The 23,168-nt window shown below is 43.3% G+C and overlaps 4 protein-coding genes and 1 long non-coding RNA gene across 6 annotated transcripts in view; 3 read left to right on the top strand and 2 right to left on the bottom strand.

Annotated features, from left to right (window-relative positions):
- The window catches only part of LOC110855880 (katanin p80 WD40 repeat-containing subunit B1), a 32,719-nt gene extending 28,017 nt beyond the window's left edge, over positions 1–4,702 (bottom strand). The window contains exon 1 of the mRNA XM_022104274.2: positions 4,155–4,702. Coding sequence (XP_021959966.1) covers positions 4,155–4,233 — 79 coding nt within the window. The 5' untranslated portion in view covers positions 4,234–4,702. The remainder of the gene's footprint in view (positions 1–4,154) is intronic.
- LOC118437533 lies at positions 42–1,129 on the bottom strand. Its single transcript, XR_004836150.1, has 3 exons — positions 673–1,129; positions 484–592; positions 42–415 (listed from the first exon to the last, which is right to left on the bottom strand). It is a non-coding gene; the product is annotated as an uncharacterized LOC118437533 (long non-coding RNA).
- Positions 4,703–5,137: 435 nt separating the features above from the next.
- LOC110855992 lies at positions 5,138–6,105 on the top strand. The gene is made up of 3 exons (XM_022104432.2): positions 5,138–5,298; positions 5,381–5,557; positions 5,638–6,105. The coding sequence occupies exons 1-3, from the start codon at positions 5,248–5,250 to the stop codon at positions 6,028–6,030; spliced, it is 621 nt and encodes a 206-aa protein (XP_021960124.1). The 5' UTR covers positions 5,138–5,247; the 3' UTR covers positions 6,031–6,105.
- A 91-nt stretch (positions 6,106–6,196) lies between these two features.
- Positions 6,197–10,132, top strand: LOC110855870 (phenylalanine--tRNA ligase, mitochondrial). The gene is made up of 7 exons (XM_022104264.2): positions 6,197–6,774; positions 6,873–7,256; positions 7,594–7,725; positions 7,969–8,053; positions 8,390–8,465; positions 9,640–9,762; positions 9,924–10,132. Exons 1-7 carry the CDS (start codon positions 6,336–6,338, stop codon positions 10,089–10,091), a joined length of 1,407 nt encoding a protein of 468 aa, XP_021959956.1. The 5' UTR covers positions 6,197–6,335; the 3' UTR covers positions 10,092–10,132.
- Positions 10,133–11,580: 1,448 nt separating this feature from the next.
- The window catches only part of LOC110855851, a 47,063-nt gene continuing 35,475 nt past the window's right edge, over positions 11,581–23,168 (top strand). Inside the window, exons 1-2 of one of the 2 annotated variants that reach the window (XM_035856663.1) lie at positions 11,581–13,546; positions 14,255–14,518. In XM_035856663.1, coding sequence (XP_035712556.1) covers positions 12,608–13,546; positions 14,255–14,518 — 1,203 coding nt within the window. In that variant the 5' untranslated portion in view covers positions 11,581–12,607. Of the gene's footprint in view, positions 13,592–14,254; positions 14,519–23,168 lie in introns of both variants that reach the window. The other variant, XM_022104243.2, reaches the window with a different exon arrangement.

The following is a 23,168-nucleotide window of genomic DNA, read 5'->3' as shown; positions in this document are numbered from 1 at the left end:
AACTGTTTAAACTTTACCTCCTTTTCTACTTCAAATTGCTGTTTTGGTAGTTCAAGTTGTAGTTCTTTCTGATGCTTGTCAAAGTCCCATTTTTCTCGTTGAAATTCGATATCCGCTTTATGCATTTCTTGTCGCATGATGAGATCTGACAACGCTTTTGATCCTGAGGAGGGGATCGGCGACCGAGATTTTCGCTTAGTTCCAGTGCGAATAATTGGGTTATCTTGTGACGGTCCGACTTCTTGAACGTTTGTTAAATGGTCGTTCAAGTCAAAAAAGTTATCCGCCGGGACTTGCTGACCGTTGTCATTATTTATTTCAGAGGAATCCAGAGTGAATGGAGGGTTGATGCTGAGCTTCTCTCCAAATATCTCGTCCAGGGTATCAAAATGAGGGCACATTTGCTTAATTGTATCTGAATACCGAGAAAAATTATACGCTGGCCTAATCATGATAAGATACTTTAAATTAAAGCGTATTTACCCTTAAAGTACTGCTCTCCATGCTCCGCTAACACTCCTTGGCCTGTCTGACTCCTCCATGTCAAAGTTTGTTGGTACTTTTTTTTCAAATTTCCAACTTGATGATGAACCTGGGAAGATGAGCAGTCTGGTAGGATCACTTTCTGAAGGAGAGTTGCATAAAATGAAGTAGCGTTTGGTTTTTCAATACATTTTCCTGATTTTATGACATCCACTAAATGCTGCAAAACAGATTCGATTTCTTTTGAAGTCCAACATCTTCGTGTTTTAGTTGCTGCTTCATCCCCGATTTTAGTACTCGCCACTTCTCCTTCTTTTATTTTTTTTCTCGGTGCCATTTCTTCTACAATTTGATTGTGAAATTAGTTCGTGAACACTTTTTAAAATTAGATTCGTCTTACCTTCTTGAGTTATTTGGAAGTTTTCAAATTTCAGAAAATTTATTTCACACCGGATGAATAATTTGAAAACTTTTCGTGACAGATAGGAGTGCGAGAAAGAAATTAGATGATCATGTACAAGTGAGAATTTTCGGCTTTGAACTACGAAGAAAAAACAAGGGGTCAAGCTTCGTAAACATCGTAAGCGTAGTAACGCGTTTTTCGATGAGAAAATCTTACGAAGCTTACAAAATCTCGTAAGCGTCGTAAGTTATTTTACGATACGAAGAATACTAAGTATACGAAGAAATAATGAGGGTATTCATTTCGAGTTCGCATCGTTAGCAACGTTCGCAAAACAATAAAGTTCGCAAGTTCGCAAAAATTATTGGCTTGAAAATTGACTTGCGAACTTGCGCATCTCCAAGGCTAGTATTTAGTTCGCAAAATATTTTTCACTTTTGCAATAGGAAAACTCCATAAATCTCTATTGGTTACGGAAGTTTGGGGTTTGGAATTTTTAAAATTTCTTATTTGGTAAATTTCAGACGCAAAACTTCGGTAACTAATGGAAATTAACATTTTTCCCATTGCAAAATTCGAGACATTTGTATACCAAATTTTCGCAAATTTTTCAAAGTGTCAACAAAGTGTGTTCACTTTGTTGCTTCGCAAAATTCGCAATTTCGAAAAAGTTATGTTGCGATGCGAACATGCGAAGTCCTAATGAATACCCTCAATGAATACCCTCTATGACTTTTTTTGGCAAACTTTCATACTAATATTTTTTTATTAACAACAAACCATTTTCCCCTCCTTAGTAGGTTAACTGCAGGGCAAGAATCTCTTTTGAAATACAATCCTGATATATGGAAGGACAGCTAATCTGATGATAACCAACCCTCAAAATAAGTCAACCTCCGTCGTTTATAATATAACCAAAAACCATACTATATTATTTCTAACAGTGGGCAATTTTACGACCAATTGGATACATCTTCAGAACAGAGAAGTCAAGAAGGCAAAACCATTTAAAGATTGCAGTAGGAAAGAACATGGTTCATTAAATTAAATCCTATTATGGTTGATTTTCTTGCAAGTTATCCAACTTGTGTGTGTATGTATTGTACACACACTACTTCACCAGATACTGATATCAGTTATTTAGGCAACCTTCTTCTTCCCTAATCTCCTCACTAAATAAGTAGATAATGGAAAATATTAGTTGGTTAAATCTGTATCTGGGTGGACTCAATAATCAATGCAAAAATTATTGCATTTAATTTCACCTTGAAACCTGAAGGTTTACGTCTGTAGGTAAAATTACCACATTAAGCTTTTTCTAGAATTTTACTACGCGAATCCTGTTCGCCACCGTGATAGCAGCGATATTAAATGAGGAGGTGTTGGAAGTTGGACTCGTGTCATAATTCTCTCGCAACATCCAACTAAATAATCCACAGCATCAGCAATTCAACATCATTTCAAGCGTTTTTTACCAGTTTACATATATTAGTGCAATGCAGCAGGTCTACATACGACTACTTTTTACAAGATTGATGAACTTGCTTCAGTTTACTCAACGTTTGTAAAAATTGAAGATGCGCTCGAGGAACCATAAAAATTCTAATTAATTTTTACGTCTGATCTCAAAAGTTTTACTTTTCTCTTTGAGTAGTAACAAAGTTTTTTTAAATGAATATCTCTGCTTTGTAGCGTGATAGTTTTTAGTTTATTAATAGTGATATTTTACTAGCGTGTTTTCATCCTGTCCCTGAATGACAATGACTCCAAGATCATGTAAGCGAAACTATACACGTTGAACTAGATTCAGAGGTAAGAAGTGCTTAATGAACAAAATAAATGCCGTTCATTTAATTAATTTCCTACCACTCCAGCCAGTAACTCAATTTTTTAATGGAGATTGCTTGAACTGTAAAATAAACATGATGCAGCAATTATTTATCAACAAAAAAGCTAATGAGTGAGTAGGTGCCATCACCGGAACTCCACTTTATTGGTCGTTGAATCCAACAAATGTGCAATACACTAAAAACGCATTTTGCCGCTGTGACCTACCAAACCAAAGTATTACATACAGATCATATATACTTGGCAATGGGAAATTTCAGTAAAACTAATCTTTAAGAGGAATAGCACAAAAATATGGCGAGAAACGAGAATTTTCGACATCACCCTCGTTTTCAAACATCAAATCAGAACGTTAAGAATATTAAACCAGGTTTAATTTATCTCTCTGTTCAATAAGTGAAATGAGCGTGACTCATGCCAATCGTCATAAAATTTAACAGCAGCTCTAACCACATAAATATTGGATTGCTAATATATTTATGTCTGCCTACCTCTTCCTTGTCTTTGTTGTCGTGAATTATTTTCAACAGAACCGTTCAAAATCACGTTTCAAGAATCAAAAGCTCAAAAACCACAATTTCAGTCGCGTCACACATCGGAAAGTGGAAACAAAATGTAAAATGGGACCTGCACTGTAATGCAATTTTTATTTATGACAGATGAAGCTTTGTCGCCAGCTTTTCATTTACTTGCTAAAATCCCTAGTGTTCAATTATTTATATTAATTCACTGTGACTGCGAAGGTTTGATTCAATTATTGTAACAGGTTCATCCGAGCGGAGTTCATCGCTACTTTGTATGGTACAGGAAAACAATATTATTAAAAAATATATCTGCTACAGCCCATTCAGCAAAATTTGATGCGAAATATCCATTTTCAGATCAAACCTTATTACCAACATAAATATGATGTAGTATTATGATCTCAGATTGGCAACGAGACAGAAATTGAGAATTTTTGACAATAATTATTAACAAAGTGTGAACTAATACTACTCTATTTTCAGTAGTAGTAAATCAGTAAAGAGGGCAGACTAAAGTGTTTTTATTTGTATTATCACCCAAAGCAAAATAAACTACGCATGAAATTAACATGAAATTGGTAGTTAGTCAGTAATCTCTTCATCTCAATTAATCGAAATCTCACTCACTCAATGGAAAAGTTGATCATGTTTGTTAAAACACTTCTTGTTGAGTAAGTCGACCATTATCGGATTTCAAATAAATTTACTACTACTGGTACAGTTCGTCTTTCATCCATAACACGCACTTTTTAATAACCCCAGCTACAGATAACCACGTGAGGCCATATTAGTGATAATGTGAACATCTCTCTACAACCTATTTATAGCACTCAAATACGCGTCCAATCAAATTCTTCAGAGCCAAAGTACTTAAATGATTTTTTTAAAGAACTTACGCAATTTCCACGCTCGCTTTGCTCCTTGCGACATGGTGGAGGACATTTTTGGAGTACTAGATTTCTGGAGATCCTTCATTCACCTAAATATTTGATGACGACAAGGTTTTACAGCTGCTGCTGGTGGATCATTCACCCTTCGTTCCTGTGCCCCACCAATTACGGAACGATTTGTAATTTTACGTAAAATAGATGACGCACTGCTGGTGCTACACACTTTTTTATTCCTTAATTTAAATTTCGAAAGTAGAGCGAACCACATCCCAAGAAGAGCAAAAAAAATTAGTGTGAATATTCCACAACATTTTCGTCGTTGTTGCACAGGCGACGACTACTCCATAACAATGGGGTAATCGTCAAGGTTTCAATGATAAGCAGAACGGGAGCAGTAGTAGTATTAGCTTATCCAGCGAGGGATGGATATAGACAAGAACGATATTGCTCACACTTGTTGTGCGTTACATGCAAATGCGAAAATTATTGTTGGAGAGAGAGAGTGGATCAGATGTGCTCGGACTCCCTTTAGTTTACAGACTGCATTGGCAATTGTGTGCACCGTTAGCTTCTCAGCCGTCCCTCACCCTCTTCACTCAGCCCCCCAGGGCCGTACACCCTCCAGATTCGCAAACACTCGCATGTGCGAATCGTAGACAGCCAGTTTTGCAAATTAATTACTCCTATTTCCAAAATAAATGCGATAAGACGCTCTGTAAAAATGTCATATGATTATAATCAACCTCTCTGAACTAGTCTGAACTCCCTGTTGCATTATCTATTTCATGTCCTACAAGCAATTAGCGTTTGCATAGAACAGAAATTAATTATGAGCAAAACTGTGGATGGTTGGTGCCATTATTATTGTGGAACGTTAATTGCATAATTTTTTTGGATGATGCCATTTCTCTTCCACCCCAGTTCCATACCTAATACTTATTATTCAACTCCATGCAGGTCACAGATATATCCATTGCACAAGAAGAGCTGCAAAGCAACAAGAACAAGGGCAGGAGTAAAATGCTATAAATAAAAGAAGGGTTCTCCAGAAAATATAGTTCACATAGGAGTGTAATTACTAAATACGAGCATATTCACAATGTTGTCCAGAGCCCAAGTCTTACTGATTTTTACCCTTTGCATATCCACGGTACTCTTTCAACAACAACCATTTAATAAACTTGTCGATGTGACCCTTACACCTAGAACTACATTACATTTGTCCTTTATAGGGTATTGCAAAGGACTATCGCCTGAGGGGGCTGAATCACGAGGAGGAGGAGGCCGTGAACAGAGCTTATCAACGAACTCGCGCTCTCCTTGGTCCTGATGAGGTCAACTTTCTCGAACAAATCCTTGCAGCCGACGAACTCATCATGGAGAGACAACAGAGAGGGATTGTCGACCAGGTTAGACCCAAGTTCACATAAGTACTCACTCACTCAATTAATATAGATGCTAGACATTACATAAATCTATGTACGCACAGATTCTCTCGGCCATATCCGGCGTCTCCTCAGGGTTGGTGGGAACTGGAAACGTCGTCGGGGGAAATGTTGCCCCCACGACGAATTTGCAAGCCCAGCCCGTGGCTGCTCCCCCTCTTCCCATCGTCACTGCAGCAGCTCAAACCCCCACAAACGTAGAACAACAGCGGCTGCAGCAGCAACAACAAACAATGATGAACGGGGTCACCAACAACGATAACCATTTGTTCAACCAAGTCTCCAAAGTGGTGACTAACTCGCTGACGAGGAATGTGACTGGGATTGTTGACGAAGCATTAAAGATTGGAACTCCGGCTCCTGTTCGAGATCTCGTCAACGGAATTCTTGGGGTGGCATATTGCAACGGAATCCGACGTCTTTTAGGGCGATGCTAGTTAAATAGTTGATAATAATTTGAAATATGTATTGCTTAATAAAACTGACGCGACACTTACTATCTCTATGAAAAATTGTGAGTATTTTTGCATAACTTTGTTACACTCGATCTCTCATTGTGTTTGAGACGACTGGACAAGTTGCCGCGAGTCGGGCTGCATGCAACATCTGCAGAGTGATTGATCTTCCTTTGCGAGTGAAAGTCAAACATTGAACATGAATTTCTTGTCTCGTTATTAATCATAGTTCGCCTCAACTTGAAAGAGAAAGCATACTCATTAAAAAGTAAAACAATTGTCGGAAAATGTCGAGCTGCTCCTGCTCTGTGTTATCTCGTGTCGTCCGTTTTCGCCAACCAAATTTCGGGAAAAGTTTCCTTGTGAGAAATCTCTCCTCCTCGTCACCACCACACCCGAGCAAGTCATCCCCCAGCGAGGAAGTGCCCCCACCATTGTCATCTCCAGTGCCACCACTGCTCAATGTTGTGGAGAAGGATTTAGTCAGGGTCCAAAGTCAGCCTTACCCAAAGGACGATTGGACCAATGTCACGGAGCGTATCCTGAGTCAAATTGGCCGTGGTCTCCACCGACAAAAGTACCATCCTCTAGGAATGCTCAAACACAGGATTGCAGAATTCTTTTACAAAAACTTCCACGGTCGATCTATGCGTAGTCCAATGTTTTCAGTGTTTGACAATCTCAACCCTGTAGTTACGACAGTGCAGAACTTTGATTCGCTTCTTGGTATTTCATTTATTATTTCTGATACATTAGTTATTGTCATTGTGCATTGATGAAGCTTTATGAGATGGGATTTTTCTAATTTACAATCCCTATTGTAGTGCCAAAGGATCATCCATCAAGAAATAAATCGGACTGTTACTACATTAACCAGTCACACTTGCTTCGAGCTCACACGAGTGCACACCAGTCCGAGTTGATTCAGCAAGGAATGAACAATTTCTTGGTGGTGGGGGATGTCTACAGAAGAGACGAAATAGACCGCACCCACTATCCAATCTTTCATCAAGTGGAAGGCGTCCGATTATGTGGTTTACATGAAGTATTTCAAGACGAGGAGGTCGCCAAAGAACTCCGGCTATTTGATCGAGGAGAAAGTCGAACTCCGGGAAAGCAGGAATCCCACACAATAGATGCCGTGATGGTCATGACTCAGAGTTTGCAATCTACCCTGCTCAAACTGGTCCAACATCTATTCGGGGCTGGTAAGAAGCACTTTCTCCCCCTCTCTACGCACTAAACTCGTATAGCTTTCTCCAAAATCTTTAATAAAAATGCGTCTTCCGATGTGACTTGTTCATGTATAGCTCATGCATTCATGGCCGAGAACGAATATTATCTTGTCGAGGGTTATCATAAAATAATCCACGAGTATAGAGCAGGTCTTGACGACGATGCAATATTTGGAAAGGTTTATGTGGTGAAGGGAAAAGAAGCTGATTGATTGACTGATTGCTAGATTGTTACAACCTATGGGGTACTTACAGTAATGGATTTTTGATGGATTCTTTGATTTGGTTTTGTGTTTGACTTTTTTTGCAGACGTGGAAGCTCGCTGGGTGGATACATACTTCCCTTTTACGCATCCATCCTGGGAACTGGAAGTTAAATTTAATGGCGAGTGGATGGAAATGCTGGGATGTGGAATAATGGAGCAAGCTATATTAAACAATTGTAAGTCTTCATTTGGTTTGGTTTTTTTGCGGATACTTATTCTGCGATACTTCTGGAGGAGGATGATGAGGCTTTTTCCTCTCGCGATGGAGGGAAGCGGATTGCTAAATTGGAATTACTTTTTATTTTATTTCATTTCATCAGTATCGTACTCTTTTGACTTTAACGTTGATGTTGTGCGTGTTTTTTTTGTTCTTCTTGTTGGGTCGTCGTATGGTTGGTTCTATCATCTCCCCACTTAAGCTGGTGCTGGAGAGAAGATTGGATGGGCGTTTGGGCTGGGAGTAGAGCGTCTGGCGATGAGACTCTATGAAATCCCCGATATCAGGTGCGTGGGTGGAGCTTCATTGACTTGTATAATCTAAAGAAAGTTGGCTTATTGTTGCGAATCAAGTGAGCTACGCAAACTGAGACAAATAAAAATGTCCCAATCTTACATATGTTTATATGCAGTCTATAAAAGTTGACTCCTCGTTCTCTTACTCAAATATATCCAAAACTGTGAATTTTTTTTACGGATAGTAGTTGATTCAGCTCATTAAAATAGTAACGGGTCTCAACAAAAATGTCCAAAACGACGTCGCAAGTACGTCAAAAAATATAGAGTTACACTTGCAATTGAACCATGTCAAGGTTATATGTGTCTACTCATATGTTTTTCCAGGTTATTCTGGAGTATTGACCCAGGCTTTCTCCATCAATTTAAAGTGGAGGACCCGTACGCCCCGATCAGTTACAAAGTAAGTCCTTTTCCTTTTCTACTAGCTCATACACTCGCCCACCAAAAACCTAGCTCACCGCCATCACCATTACTTTAACTGACTGTAGCCAGCTATTCAGTTTTAGGATGTTTGTTTTGTCTCCAAGTTGGTTGGTAATTTCGTTTACTTGCGACACACGGGTCATACACTCTTTCTTTCTGTGTCCCTTGCTCTTTTTCAATTTGGCGACTGCTAAATTTCAGTCCAACGAGGACAGAGGGTCGACATTGGTTGATGACAACCAGTTTCAACCTTATTCGTGGAGAGTTTTTCACTTTGTCCATTATTCTACTTGTCACGTAAGACAAACCGCATGAACCACAAGAACCAACAATGAAGCAAAGTCAAACTAAAACTGAAACAGTCTGGGAGACCAGATATGTATGTCGCCGTAGTGCTGGCCAGAGTGCAAGTATATATTTATAGTAATAGGAGGAGGAGGAGGACGATGTGTTTAGTTTCCTGTGTATCACACCACGAAATACATTTCCTCACTCGCTCACTCACCAGCCAGCCAATACATGGTCAGAGAGTGACGACAGAGCTTTCACTCTTCTTCCTCTCTCTCTCTCCTTCGTATGTTTGACTTTCTATCTTTCTCTTTGTTGGCTGACTGGCTGGCTGGCTGGTCGGTGGTGGTGAATGAATGAATGAGACGAGGAACGAGAGGAACCTCATCCATTTCAGCACCAGGTTCCACTTACTCAAAAGTGAAAGTTTTCTTGCAACTTTCCTTTGTGCAAAAGCCGACTGATATCGGACTGCACGAACCAGAGTGAAACTGGAGAGTTGCAAAACTTCTTCTGTCTGGAGCCATTTTCGACCCTTCTCATAAAATATCTCGCCATGATTTATTTCTCCTCTTCGACAAGATTTGATACTGCCGCGATGTACGTATGCTTCAAAAAGTTCCTTGATTGAAACCTTTTAAAAGCTGCTGCTGCTGCTACTTTTCGTTTAGTGAGATATTATTGGCCACCCATGCCCTCGTAAATACGTACATACGCAGGTTTATTTATAGTCTGTTGAGTAATGGCGACGAGCGAGTGCTTGTATTAGATGGGTGGGCATCACTATTGTTCATTCTCTCATGTTTGTTTAATATTTTATTTCACTTTGTGCCACGTTTTGCACGGATGGTCCTGGACTGCAGCCGATAAGCGTGTTCCCGTCTTGTGCAAATGACATCAGTTTTTGGCTCCCTGCGGACGGTTCCTTTTCCAGCGCTGACTTTTATGACACAGTCCGATCAGTTGGGGGCGACGTTGTTGAACAGGTACATACATATCTATCTATATCTCCCATCGCATCTTGATTATGGCCGCTCTACGACGGCTACGACTACTACTTTATTCGACAGTAAAACTCTCAAATAACAGTCCCAATTAATTGTCTATCTGTCCGTTAAGTTAAAACGAACTATTTTTGTTTGCTTAGGTGTCATTGGTTGACGAGTTTTTCCATCCCAAGAAGGGTCAGATGAGCCACTGCTACCGGATCGTGTATCGTCACATGGAGAAAACCCTGACGCAGAGAGAAGCGAACCTGGTCCATGATCGTATTCAGAGAGCTGCAGCAAAACGCTTACGAGTTGTGATCCGATAATTAGAGTCAATAAAGTAGATAAAAAGAGGTCATTTCCCTTATCTTGCCAAGTTTGTTCGGGACTTTGTGAACTGCTCCATTGAGTCTCTCGCTCTCTCCCCACTGCACTCTTGGTTTATTTCGTTTGGCATTAACCAATGTGATCACTTGTTTGTTGTCCCACGATCTCTCTCCCTTTCTGCCATTTCACTCAACCATTTGAGTATTCAATGAATACTATTCATTATTCAGAGAACACGTGTGGTTGATTACCATCCACATCCGCCTACGAACCTCCTCCCTCCCTCCCTTCGTCTCACTTTCGCTTTCTCTCACTTTGAGTCTGTCAACGTCTGCCTCTATCCACCCCACTCCAACCCTGCAGTTTATTAGCGGTCTGGTGGAGGAATAGTTCACTAAATTGAGCCCAATTTCTTGAATAATTGAACAGCACATGGAGTTGTACAATGTTTTCACTTAAAGGCCGTGTCTGTCTGTCTCTGTGCGTGCGTTCTCCTTGTTCTCAATTCAGACCTACAGGACTTTCGCCTCTTGCATCTTTTTGAAACGTTTCACTGCACAAAATCACGTGATGACGAAGCACATTCTCATATGTGCTCATAAATACTAGCTTATCCATAACATTTACATTTATGCCTAAATTGCTTTCTCTTCGTATGAACTCGTACGACTCAAATTTGAGGGGAATGAATTGTTGCTTCGAGATATGAGGAAATGAACAAGGTCGTTCTTTGAACCAAATTAGACGTTTTTGGAGCATGTTATTTTTGAACACGCCTCTCTCAGAAAAACACTACACGACCACTAAAGTGCCGAATAGCTAAAAGTGCATAAAGTTGTGTGCGGGGTGTGTAAGAAGGGCGAGCGTCTGCTGTGCTATTTTCCATGTTGCAGGTGTGGTGAGTGTAAAAGAAATCAAGAAATCTACATCCGTCCGTCTGTTGTGACCCAATCTTTCTCATAATCAATCTTTAGCTCAACTTTTCTTGAACTTTATCCCGGCTGATTCCTCGTGTAATCCATTTTTCAACGTCAAAGGCAGAATTAAATTTGATGGAAATCAGCTTTCTCTCTCCTGCCCAACGACCAACGCTACACCAAGCACGACCGCTTCTCACTGCTTTACAATGAACTGCATTTTTCCCTTTGAGCCGAAATTGGAAGCCAAGTTGTTGCAAATAATATCCACCGAAAAGGCACACGTCCACCGCCGTTGTATTTACTGATACACCAACTGAAGCCCTTGCTGACTGTTTCCATATATACATCCATGTACATACTTCCCTAACATCGTATGCAAGAGTAGAGGTAAAAATAGGCAAGAAATATCCATGTTCCTGGTGGTGGAGAAAGCACGAGTTTCTCACCATTTCTCCCTTCTAGATATATTCTCATTCAGCAGCAGCCCAACCAAACCGGACGACTGATTCCAATCCAGCGTAAATAGAAAGCAAGCTCACGATGGCTATTTAGTTATACGGCTCGTGGTGCATGAGCGGAGTCTCACTCCACTCTGTTGCTTTTGCCTTGCTGCTTATCTGCTCCTCCGTCGGCTCGGTTTGTACCAACTTCAACCCTTCGTTTTCCGGCCAGTCTTGGGCTGAACTTCAACCAGCGCGGTGGTTCTTCGACTCCTCTCTCACTCACTCGTATTTTCTATCGAGAAACAATCACTTTCTCTGAGACTTTCTCCCAGAATAATACGATACTTGTCCTATGCAGCCTTCAGGCACCACCACAACAGCCACACACATTTTCTACGAAGAAGCAACGCAATAACGTAGACGCAGGGCCAGGGAACGATTTTTGTTTCTGCAGAGTTCACTTTTCGGAATAACTTTGGGGTTAGAGGAGTGGATAACTGTGGGCAGTAGGTGATGGGAAAAAGTTGCTCCTTTGGTTTTGTCAGGTTGCATTGGGCACAATAAGGAGGCAGGCAGGGAGCGAGCGAGTCTGCAGTTTAGTTTGGAGAAAGTGTCGGAGCAAGAAGCTGGTTGGAAAGTGGGGAATTGGACATGATATAATTAATGAGTTTGTCGGCCAGAAATGACTAATCCTGTCAGTGACAGACAGACTCTCATTCCCGTGATTAGTTGTTGGTCCAAGTGAGTGGTGTACACATTATACTTGTGGTCGGCCCACACACACTCCTTCCATTTGTATTTCTTCCCTTCGTCTTAAATCCTGAGTGAGCGAACAAAGTAGGAATTGAGTCATGAGAAAAGTTGAAAATGCGGTGGGTGGTTGGTGCTGGTGGAAAATCTCAGTGCGGTGATCGGGAGCGAGCACGTGGTAAACTTTCTCCATGTATTCGCTCTTCGCAGAGATAGGAATAATAATAATAATAATGCTCCGACCGTCTCACGCCTCCTCATTCCATGAAGAAGAAGTGATCTTGGGTGCGAGTCGTGATTGTGGCTGCGGCACTAGGGAAAGTGTAGTCCCGCTGTCTGTAGGACGCCTCCAAGTGCTCCAGGTGCTGTTCAAAGGTGGGTAATGTGTGTAGTGAGTGAGGCATGTTGCGGTCGTCAAGGGCCGCCGCAATGGACGATGCAAACAAGAGTGACCTTTGCTCATTCGGGACAACCCCAGAACGTGGCCTTGGAGCCACGTCTGGGGGCAGCAGTGAGTGCAACAACATTGGAGCCGGAGGGGGCGGAAAGCCATTCTGCAACCTCAAAGGGTTCAAAAAGTTCCAGGCCCAGTTGGCGAGGAAAAAGTTGGAGAACGTGCCACGTCGAGAGTTGGGCAGTTCTTCTGCTCCTGGTGCTGCTGGCATTCATTCGAATGTTGATTTGGAGGACGACTCCTCCGTGTATGGGACTGGACCTTCCTCCTACATCGTGGGCATCAATACCAACCCCACAAACAATCACACTCGCCACCCCACCACCACCACCAAGACGACGCCTAACTGTTCAAGCATCAGTGGTTCTGTTGGTTGTGGTGGGGTTTCTTCAGTTAGCAGTGTCAGTGGTGGTTGTGGTCAGGTCTTCAGTGTCAGCAACGCCACAAGCTCTTCTTTGGGTGGGAGCGGAGTGGGGCATCCTGAGGAGTGGGTCCTGCACACGTCATGCCTGGAGGACTCTGGTGATTTACTGCGAGAATGCTGCTGTCAGCCCGAGTCAATCTCGTCTTCTGGGGTGGACTCGAGTCACAGTGGCGAGCGTGACGTTCTCCACTTTGGGGGAAAAGCTAATAAGTCAGCAGCGACAATTTCCTCCAAAACGCCGACTGGAAGTCTCAAATCTCACAAGGGCAGAGGTGGTGGTGGTGGAGGAGCTGCTGCTGAGACATCGTCGTCCACGTCGGTCATTTATAATAACGTAGCTGTCCAACAACGCCTCGTGCCCCCCACGTCGACCGTCGGCACGGCCAACACCAGCACTCCAATCTCCATCTGTCCACCTCCCCCACCTCGCGACTCGGATTTGCCATCCCTCTTCTCATCCAGCGTGAGTGGCACTCATAACAACGTCTGGGCTCATAATCTTAACGAGGTAGCTAATACACCAGCTGCGGCTTCTCTCCCAAACATTCCCCGTCATTGCATGCTGTTCCATAACCCAGTAGCACATCGTGTCGTAGAAGAGTGCGAGAGATACTTCGCCAACTATGTGACCCCTCGACTCTCTTGCCTCGGGTCTGATTTCATCCCTCTCATATTTACATGGTCACGACTACCCATTGTGGTCAGCCATTGCTTAATCAGATCCTGTGCAGCTAGATATGTGCTCGTCCTTAGCTTTTCTCTCCATGTTTCCTTCACATTTGTTTTACTCTTGTGGGATGCACACTCTATTTCCTCGTGCTCTTTGTGAACCTTGTGACGATTTTCTCCCTCCTACCAAGAAAGGAGGAGAAAGTAGTTTTGCACATTCGCCATCCTCGTGCAAGGTCCTCATCAGGAGTCGCACGTTGTATGGTGATGTTTGTTTTGTTGTTATGTTATGGATCATCGTTTCCTTTTCCTTTCCGTTTTTGCTCCATGTTCTGGAAGAAGGGGAAGAGAAAGTTAGCGGAGAAAGTGCTTGTCATAAATGCTATTTACTCTGCCCTAAGAAAGTGTATGTCTGGAGGAGCACCTCAGCCGCAACATTGCATTATTATTGAGTCTGTCGTGTAAACCTAAGTATGCAATCTCATGTTTCAATGTGTGACAGGAAATCTCGGGAGTCCCGTCAGTTCACACTCGTCATCCTCCCAATCTCGCCCGACCACGAGTCTCCACACAGCCAGCAGAGCAGCCCTCCACCCACCAGCACCACCACCTCCCACCCACCAGCCACCTCCTCGAACAACCACTTCACTGCAAACAGCAGAAACAATGGGACACGGAATTGGATCTCATTCTCCCCGCTGCCGAAGGCCTTTGGCCCCATCACCAACGACAGCAGCAGCAGCAGCAGCCACCGTCTTCTGCACAGGTGGCAATTCTTCTCACTTTTACGATGCACTTTATGAGTCTCCAAAACAATTCTCATTTCTTCTCTGATTTTCCTCCCTTTTGAGTTTATCCCAAATTGAGATTGGATCCAAAAGAGACAAATGAAACGACCCAACAATAACTGATTCCGTAAAATCTCCCCGTTTTCCCATCTATCTCTCTGCCATTGTTCTCCCATGCCATGCAAAAGATCCTCCTCCTCTGGCAGCACTGCCGCCACTTATGCACATACGTATCTTTGTTGCATATTTGTAACCTAATCTCGGTCGGTTTGGTTGTTGTCACTCGTGTCCCACTTTCCATGCAGTCATCATTTATTCATTTACCGAGAAGATGAGCTCACTAATTTACAATCACGAAAGTTGATTAACATCGAGACCTGAGATGATGAGCATGCACATGATCTTGGTTGATGTTCCTCCGGATGCATGCCAAGGAAGAAGAAGAGGAAGAATTCCGTACGTTGGGCGGGCAACACGGGTGGGAGTGAGTGAATGGTTGGTCATGTATTTAGATTCTTCTTGATCCCACCCAACAAGTCTCTGCTCCTGCTTACTTTCCATTCCCAATCTACAAAGAAAGTTGAAAGTCTGAACCAACTTCAAAGTTGTTGGAGATCTTTGGAGCGTAAAGTGTCCATTGTCAGAATTAAACTGGTTCGCTGTGCAACTCGCCTTGTAAATACGACTCCTCTCGTTCACTTGCTCTAATTTGGGCCCAAAGCGGAAGAAGAAGGTAGTCTCGTGTTTTCTCCTTTAATGATCTCTTTCTTCCTTTGAGATCATTTATCTTGGGCAGCCCCGAGAACAAAGTTGCGCTCCCTCCTGCTACTGCTCAGCTCAACAGTCGGATCAGAGTGGAACAAACGACTCGGTGTGATGATAAGGACCAGTCCCAGGCCTGAAAACCATCCATTTTTTAAACAGCTCTCCCCTCATTCCGTCCTATCTCCTGTTTTGCTACAATTTTAGAATGCGAGCTTGTTAAAACTTTTGCGGTGAAAGTTGCCCTTAATAATGTTTGATTTAAGGAACCTTTGAGTCAATTAATTAGCCTGATCGTACCTCTCGCCCCCTCCCACCAGCCCCTTCCCTCTCAAATTCCTATCCTCAAATTAACTCTGCGAGGAGGAGGCACTCTGCTTTTTGGGATCAGATTAAACTCCGAATCAGAGGAAACGGAACAAAGTTGTGAAATGCACACCTAAATGAACATCCATGCACACAGCGTATTTCCCTTTTACGCCTCTAATTTCTTACTTTCCACTCTTGGCGTTTGGTATGGAAATTACGGAGGATATGTAGCAGCGGGCGTTTCGGGTTAGTAAAACTTGGCCAAGTTTCGCCAGAGCCATCAAAACTGAGAAGCATGAGATATTCAGAACTCATGAAGATGAACCGAGTTAAGGTGGCATTATGCATTTATAACTTTTTTATTTCCTTTTGCTTTCTCTGAGAGTTTTCTGTTCTGGAGGTGGTGGTGGGTCTGGTGGAGGCATATACAGAGATACATAGGTAATATGTATAAGGGTGGAAGAGAGAGCTGCATGGCTACAATCACCACACACACGAGGTAGGCAATTTACCTTTCGGAGGAGCGGACATAAAACGGAAGGAAGAATAGTGGAGCGTCGTTTGGTGTGCATAAGTCATGGAGGGAGAGAGAGGGAGAGAAGGAGATGAAGTAGATTATCGTCTTCGGATTAGACTCGGCTACAGAAGACGTGCTGAGGTAAATGGACGTAATGGAGCTGAAGATATAATGCTCCCGGCTCTCAGCCATTTACTCAAAACTCTACAAAACCACAGCCAACCAGCCATCCAACCAGTCGTCGCACGTTTGTATAAATGTAGGACTCGCTGACTGAGTGAGATCAAAATTCCAAAGATTTTTACAATCCCAACCAACCAACCAGGCACCAAGGAAGCTACCCACTTTTCTCCCAAATATCTGCCCTGCCTCACTTTCTTGGCTGTCTGTGGGTGACTTATAATCCTCGGAGAACAACTTGCATCATTTTCGCCCTCGGCACAAAACATGTTGCAATGTAAGCTTGGTTGCCCTTTGTACTCTGACCCGTTTCATGTTGGCAAGAAACATGCAAATTTGTATTTTGCACACCGTGAATAGCATGCATCCCTGCAGGAGAGTAATTCCACACAGATAAATAAGAAAGGAGGTGTAGCCGACTGAAGAAGTGAATTAGGTGGTGCAACTTATTATGCATTCCACTTTTCTCCCAAAAATTGCGAGGACGCCTTTTCTCTCTGTCTGTCGACATGTGATGCTGGTGGAGAAAGCAGTTCGGCCCGTTTCCTCCCCTGCACCTCGACCATGCCATCCATTCTGCTCATCCCATTGAGATATTCATTCGGATGAGTTGAGAATATTCTTTCAACCAGAGTTCATACGGATTGAGCTCAGCCTGCGAGTCGGTGGGGACGACATAACTTTCCCTCAAACTCTGCATTCACTTCACAACCAAAAGCTTCACTGTTCCAACTTCCTTTTCCCAGAGCCTCATCATCCACTTCGTAGATACTCCTCCTTCGGCTGCAGACTCCGCGCCGCCAAATACGTACGAACACGAGGACGGCTGTGTAACAAGGAGTGATTACTCCTCAGCAGTCGTAGTAAAGCACGAGCACTGCTGCTGAGACATAAGTGGGACGATCCACATGCAAGATTTCCGCTTTCCTCCTGAAAGTCAATGGAAATCGGATTTGTTCAAACTTGTTGGAAATTTGTTTCACCGTTCCGTCCACACCTTCCTCCTCCTTTCCTCCTTCACCTGCTGAGACGCTGATGAATTTCCTAATCTTGCCCTTGCCGCCGTAGTCAATATCGCACGTCGTTCGTATTTATATAATCGCGAATATGTAGTGAGACACGCTCGGAGATGGGTAATCGCTATGCTGTAGATACGCATGCACTCATGGCAGATGGATCAGCTAGATGTGCACCTACATAGCTCAAGGGAGTTGTAAACTAATGGCAAATTTTCCACGAGGCCAAACCACGAAAACATTTCTCCGCCACCGTTCGAAGAGGAGAAGGCGCTAGAGAGAAAGGTGGTCCAACTAATAATCTTATCCGATCCATTATTGGGGCCCAATTTTCAAAGGTATGTAGTCATATGTAGCGGCAGCTGTATGAGACCTTGGAGGCATAGACATGGAAATTAGAGGATGCAAGTCCGACCGTGTATCTAGATAGCTGCATAAATAAATAGTTACTGACGCTGGGTGGCTGATGTTTCCTGTTGTTGGGAATAAATAGTTGCGGGTGTGAAGGTCGGGATTATGTGCAGACATGAGATGGAAACATGACTCGTCGTCGTGCAGCATTTACAGACCCAATGATTAATGAAATGTTTGGAAATCCACGAGATTACTTGGCTCCGTCGTTGGGTTTCGTACTGGGAAATTCCATCAACCACCTTCCCGCAAATATCTCCCCTTTTGCCACAACTTCCATACTCTCATGATGGCACTATTTATATTCAAATTTCAAATCACGCCGCTAATTCGTGTGTCAACCCCCGTGCGTGCGGGGGACCATTTACTTAAATAAGAAAGATGCATAATTCTCCGTCAGAGTTGTCTCAACTCGTGTCGAAAGTAAATGCTCGATTCCCTAATTTGTAGCTGGTTGGGAAGAGAGAGGGAAGAAGAAAGGCCGTATTTTGCCTATTGTTCTCTGCAAAAGTAGCAACGAGTAAAGTTAGTTTGCTTATCGGGGCATTACTCTTCGCTTTAAATTGCTTGGACTAATTTACGATTATTAAGCTTTTTGTGGCACAAAAGTCCAGCGGATCCACTAATTGATAAGATGGGCGGTTATTATGCCCCCCAATGTAACTAAATGATGCTAATGCGCCATATCTCTCTGCAATAAAATGGCATCTTGTCCGAGCCAAATTTCATTAACTTCTTTAAATGTTGCACAAATGCTTTGGACGTAATGACCATTTGTGTGTGTGACTGCTTTCCAAATTCCAACTTTCACTCCGCCATTACTTTGACTAGGACCAGCCAGACCACATTCCTCCTCACTGCTGCCTTTCTCCCTGCGTGGCCAGAGATACACGGATCCGCGTTGGTAAACATTTGTTGTTGCGAGGAGTTACATGGCAAGATAAACAAAGGGCAGGAGTAGCAACACCACGGTAAACAAAGGATTGCTCTTCTTCTTCTCTGGTTACACAACTTGAGAAATCTTTACACTTGTCTGCATCTCCTTCCGTCCTTATCTCGGCCTGGGCTCTTCTACGGACTACCAGAGCTGCGGTTGGCCGTGGTTAATGAGCAAATTTCCCCAATCTTGCAAAACCCTGCTTCCTTGTGCACTCCTCGCCAAATGTGGTGGATGTATTGGAGATTACTGTTTGGCAGAATAGTCTCACTCCTCCTGCTTCATGATGCCGGTGCGTCTTGAGAGAAAGCACGTATGTAGATGGGCGAAAAGAAGTGAGGCTGCTGCTATTACACACACGAGAGTGAAGTCCCATTATTGGTGGGAAAACTCATCAGACGGATTTCCCTGCTGTTCCTTTACTCCGGTGCGAGTGGATGATGGCGATGATGATGATGACCGCCTAAAGCTCTCCTCATTTCCTAATTACCCTCCGCACACAAAGAACTCGGCACCCAAACAAATGATTTGCATTCACTTTCTCCCTCTCTCCCAAGATGCTCTCTGTCATTGTGAATATTCTTTTTTTTGCGGACAAATTGCAGAAAAAAATTACACGGAAAAAGTTTTCAACAATGTGTCCACAAGTTTAGTGCATCTCGTAGCCTTTTCACCCACACGAGCTCATTCATGGCGGCACAGCACGTGATAAGTAATTGGCTTATCCACCGTGGATGATGATGATGAGCCTCCTCACTGCACAATTGTTTGGTCGACGTGTTGGGGTACAATGGGGAGTTGGACTCACTAAAGTAGTCCGTCGGTCGGTCGGTCGGTCGGTCAGTCGTGGAAGAAGTTGAAAAGTGCTTCAAACTTTGGGTTCTTAATCTGTTGAAAGGAGATAGCGGACCGCAAGGCGTGGCCGCGGGTGTCCCTGATTTTCATTACAAAGCAAATTTAGGCTGTATTTTAAGCAGTTGGGCAAACTCGGGCTCAACCACTTTCACATTTTAGACACTAACGCGAAAAGTTGACCTAGCCAAAAGCCAGTATTTTCACGATTTGGATTCTCTCTCTAAAGTCAGAGTATCTACTTCCAACTCCTCCGCTCCACCACCACCCACTTCACCATTTGCACATTTTTCTCCACACAATTTACAAAAAAGACAACATTTTCTTGTGCAAAAATGTGTCGAATTTCCATTTTGCTCCCATACATGGCGTATCTCATGTTGGTTTACCTACAGCCTTCCCCCAAAGAAAACTGGCTTAAAACTCGTCTCAAGTAATGGCTAACCCAGCCATCCGGGTTTAATTTAAGTTTGCCTTTCCTCTTTTAACTTATCTTTATTTAAGTAAGCTAAAAATTTGGAGGAAAGCGAGCGGCTTTCTTTCTTTTCCCTCCACATCTCGCCTGCATCTTTCTCTCTCTGCTAAAGCCTCGTTCTGCTCTCCTGCCTCTTGTTAACTACGTTGCAGACTAAAAATAAAGTTAAAACTTGCCTCGAGACAGAGCAGTCAGTCGGGGTGGTGGCGAGCAAGAATAAAAATGCTACAGCCGACAACGTAGGAAACAGGGCAGCCTCACGAGCGACTACTTCACTTCACGGGTGGCTGGCTGCATGGAGTCTCACATTCACATTATTGTTATGATTATGAAGATAAAAGAGGGACGGGAGAGAAAGAGATTTTATTTTGAAAGACAACTCTAATTTGAGTTCAAAGTGAAATCTGACTGCGTTTCTTCACTCACTCACACTCGCGCCCAGAGAGAGAGAGAGGTTGTGCTCACCCACACTTAAGTACACACACACACGTGTAGTGAACTACACTACGCTCGACTTTCACCCGCACATCAGATTCCGTGTGGCTAAATGCTCCAATGAAATTTCGTCATTACAACCCAAAGTCACACTTTGGCCACATAACGCAGATTAAGCGATGCCGGTGATAAGGAAATTGCCTCCGTTTACTCCCCTATTGCTCTTAATCCCGGCCTAATACCACACACTCCTCCGTATAGCTCGCATATTTATTCGCACATTTTCTACCCCAGTTCCTCCACCAACCAACCAACAGACTTGGCAACAAACTTTACTCTCTTCTCTCTTGCTGCCTGCTGTTGATATTTTTGGTGTTCCATTTTCTGAAACAAAGAGAGAGAGTGAGAGAGAGAGAAAGCGAGAGGAAGCCCATTTTGAGCCTCCTCCTGACACGGAGTAAGTAAGAATGTTGCTAAATATTCCCTCGTGAGTTTGAATGTTAAACGGACACAGAGCAAGAACCCGGGAACGCACCGCAAACCTCACCACATCCAAAACACCTCCTCCCCTCTGTCCAACTTTATCTCCCGAATATTGTGATATATTGTACAATCGAAAGTATCTCACTTTGGGCAACTTGGCTGCATTTTTGGGAAGCTTGGAAAACTTTCCGCTTTCCCTATGCACATATTTTCAGCCGAGTGTATGAAACAAGGAATCTTTCCAAAGGCGCCATGCATACAGCTGGTCGTTGTGATTGTCGGCTTTCTCCCAACACCACCAGCACCACCACCAGCGCGTCTTTTGGGGGCGACTTTGGTGGAGAGCCCGCATCGGCCCCATGGACAGAAGCGCGGAGTGAAAGTGCCAAGGCAGGCTACACACGAGGAGCCATAATATTTTCCTTACTGGGATTCTTCTTTCTCTCCAAATGGCAATGGCTGATTCCTATCACACATCTTGCCACAAACTTTTTTGTTTCACTCCTCCACCGTGTGCGAGGTGTCATGTCACACGTTACATTGTCCTCCACTTGCTACCAAAAAGCCTCCTCCACACTACAACCCGTGCTATATTTACACGGTCTCCCAAATCTCCTCTGCTCCTGCTACACACCCGACAGATCCTCACGACACTCATTCAGCGTTGAGACACAATCATTCATTCTGCTTGGTTTTAAACCCTCGTCCATCCCTAAACCACCACCAGTGAAAGTTTAAAGCCTTTCTAATGCAAAGGAGGAGAGGGTGCTTTGACGAGATGCGGATGGGAGGAGGAGGAGATGCAGCAGTCATTCAAAGGGAAAGGAGAAGAGAAAGCACATGCCTTTCATGCCAACTTTTGTTTCTCTGTTATTTCTTTCAAATTCAAGATGTAAAAGTCTTTATTCAGCCGTATCTTCAATCTGCGTATCGTTTGTTTAGCCGTGCTCGTGCTTTCTCCCGATCTGTTTTTATTTTTATTACGCTGCTCCATACCATCGAGAGGGCCAAAGTATGTTATTCTCCAAATATTCATCCTCCTTCCCTGCTCCATCACTTTTTCTTCCTCGAAATGATTTCCCCATTTCCATCTATTCCATTATGCACACAGATTATGCATCACAAGTACAACACACGTAAGTACGTAGATATGTACGTGGGCTGTGTGCATGTGTTGAGCCCAACCTGAGACACAAGCCAACACTTTGTCAATATTTTGACAAATTTCCCTCCCAACTTGCTTGTTCAACTTTAACGGTAAATACATATGCATCAAATGTGTGGACCACTTTCACATCAACCTGTTTCCCAGAGTGAGCACGACACATGTCTGCCCAAGAGGAACTTATTAGAACTTGATGCTTGTACAGATTTCCTGTTTTAATTGAATTTATTTGGTCGTTGGCAGCCCTGTGACGACCTTGCGAGCTACATGCACACCATTTTGAGTAGCGGATAGGAGGACGGGAGGAGGAAAGTATGGGTCCGTTGGGACCAAATGGAGATTTGAAGAGGACAGAATCCAAGAGTTCTTTGAAATTTTGAATTAATGAATTTCCTCGTCGTCTTATTTCCTCCGTGTAATTTCAGAATCAGACAAGTGAGACCGAGAGCAATTTTATGTTTTACCTCTTCCACCCTACACGGTGCGGCGACCCAGCAGAATTTTCGCAAAGTTAGCAGCAATCTCGACGAGCGGAGTCTTTCTACTTCCGAATGCTCCATATTTATGTGTTGGGAAATAGGAGGGTCTGGAGCTGTGTGGGAAGGGGAATTAGTGCGAAGGAGGAGGTAGGCCAGAGGATATGGAAGTGGGGCTCCAAAGGGAAATTAAATGATCATGATGACGACGACGGAGAGAGAACGAGTCATTTTTCTCTCTCCAGATATTATCACATCCTCTTCCGCGTATTAATGCTCTTCAGGAGACAGTCCCACTCATTTCCCCATCTCTTCATTAATCACGGGAACATGCAGATACATACATAATGCCAACCACACCAACCTTCCTCCTCCCACGGAAAAGGGCAATATTTTTCGGAACTCCTGCAAGAACTCTCTCCATATAACCCACTGTGGAACTGGCCGTTAATGGATTTCAGAATCTCGTCACATAGTCGCAAAGGTTTTAATCGGTTTACACCAACCTTACCTCATGCCGTCCTCGTCGTCGTCGCTCTCTCTTAGCGCTCCCCACTTTGAACTCGCCTCATTCATGAATTGTCCTCGATTCAGAACTTATAATTGGAAT

Source organism: Folsomia candida, unplaced genomic scaffold (assembly GCF_002217175.1).
Source record: "Folsomia candida strain VU population unplaced genomic scaffold, ASM221717v1 Fcan01_Sc014, whole genome shotgun sequence".
Taxonomy (NCBI): Eukaryota; Metazoa; Arthropoda; class Collembola; order Entomobryomorpha; family Isotomidae; genus Folsomia; species Folsomia candida.
This window is presented reverse-complemented; position numbering and strand designations above follow the sequence as displayed.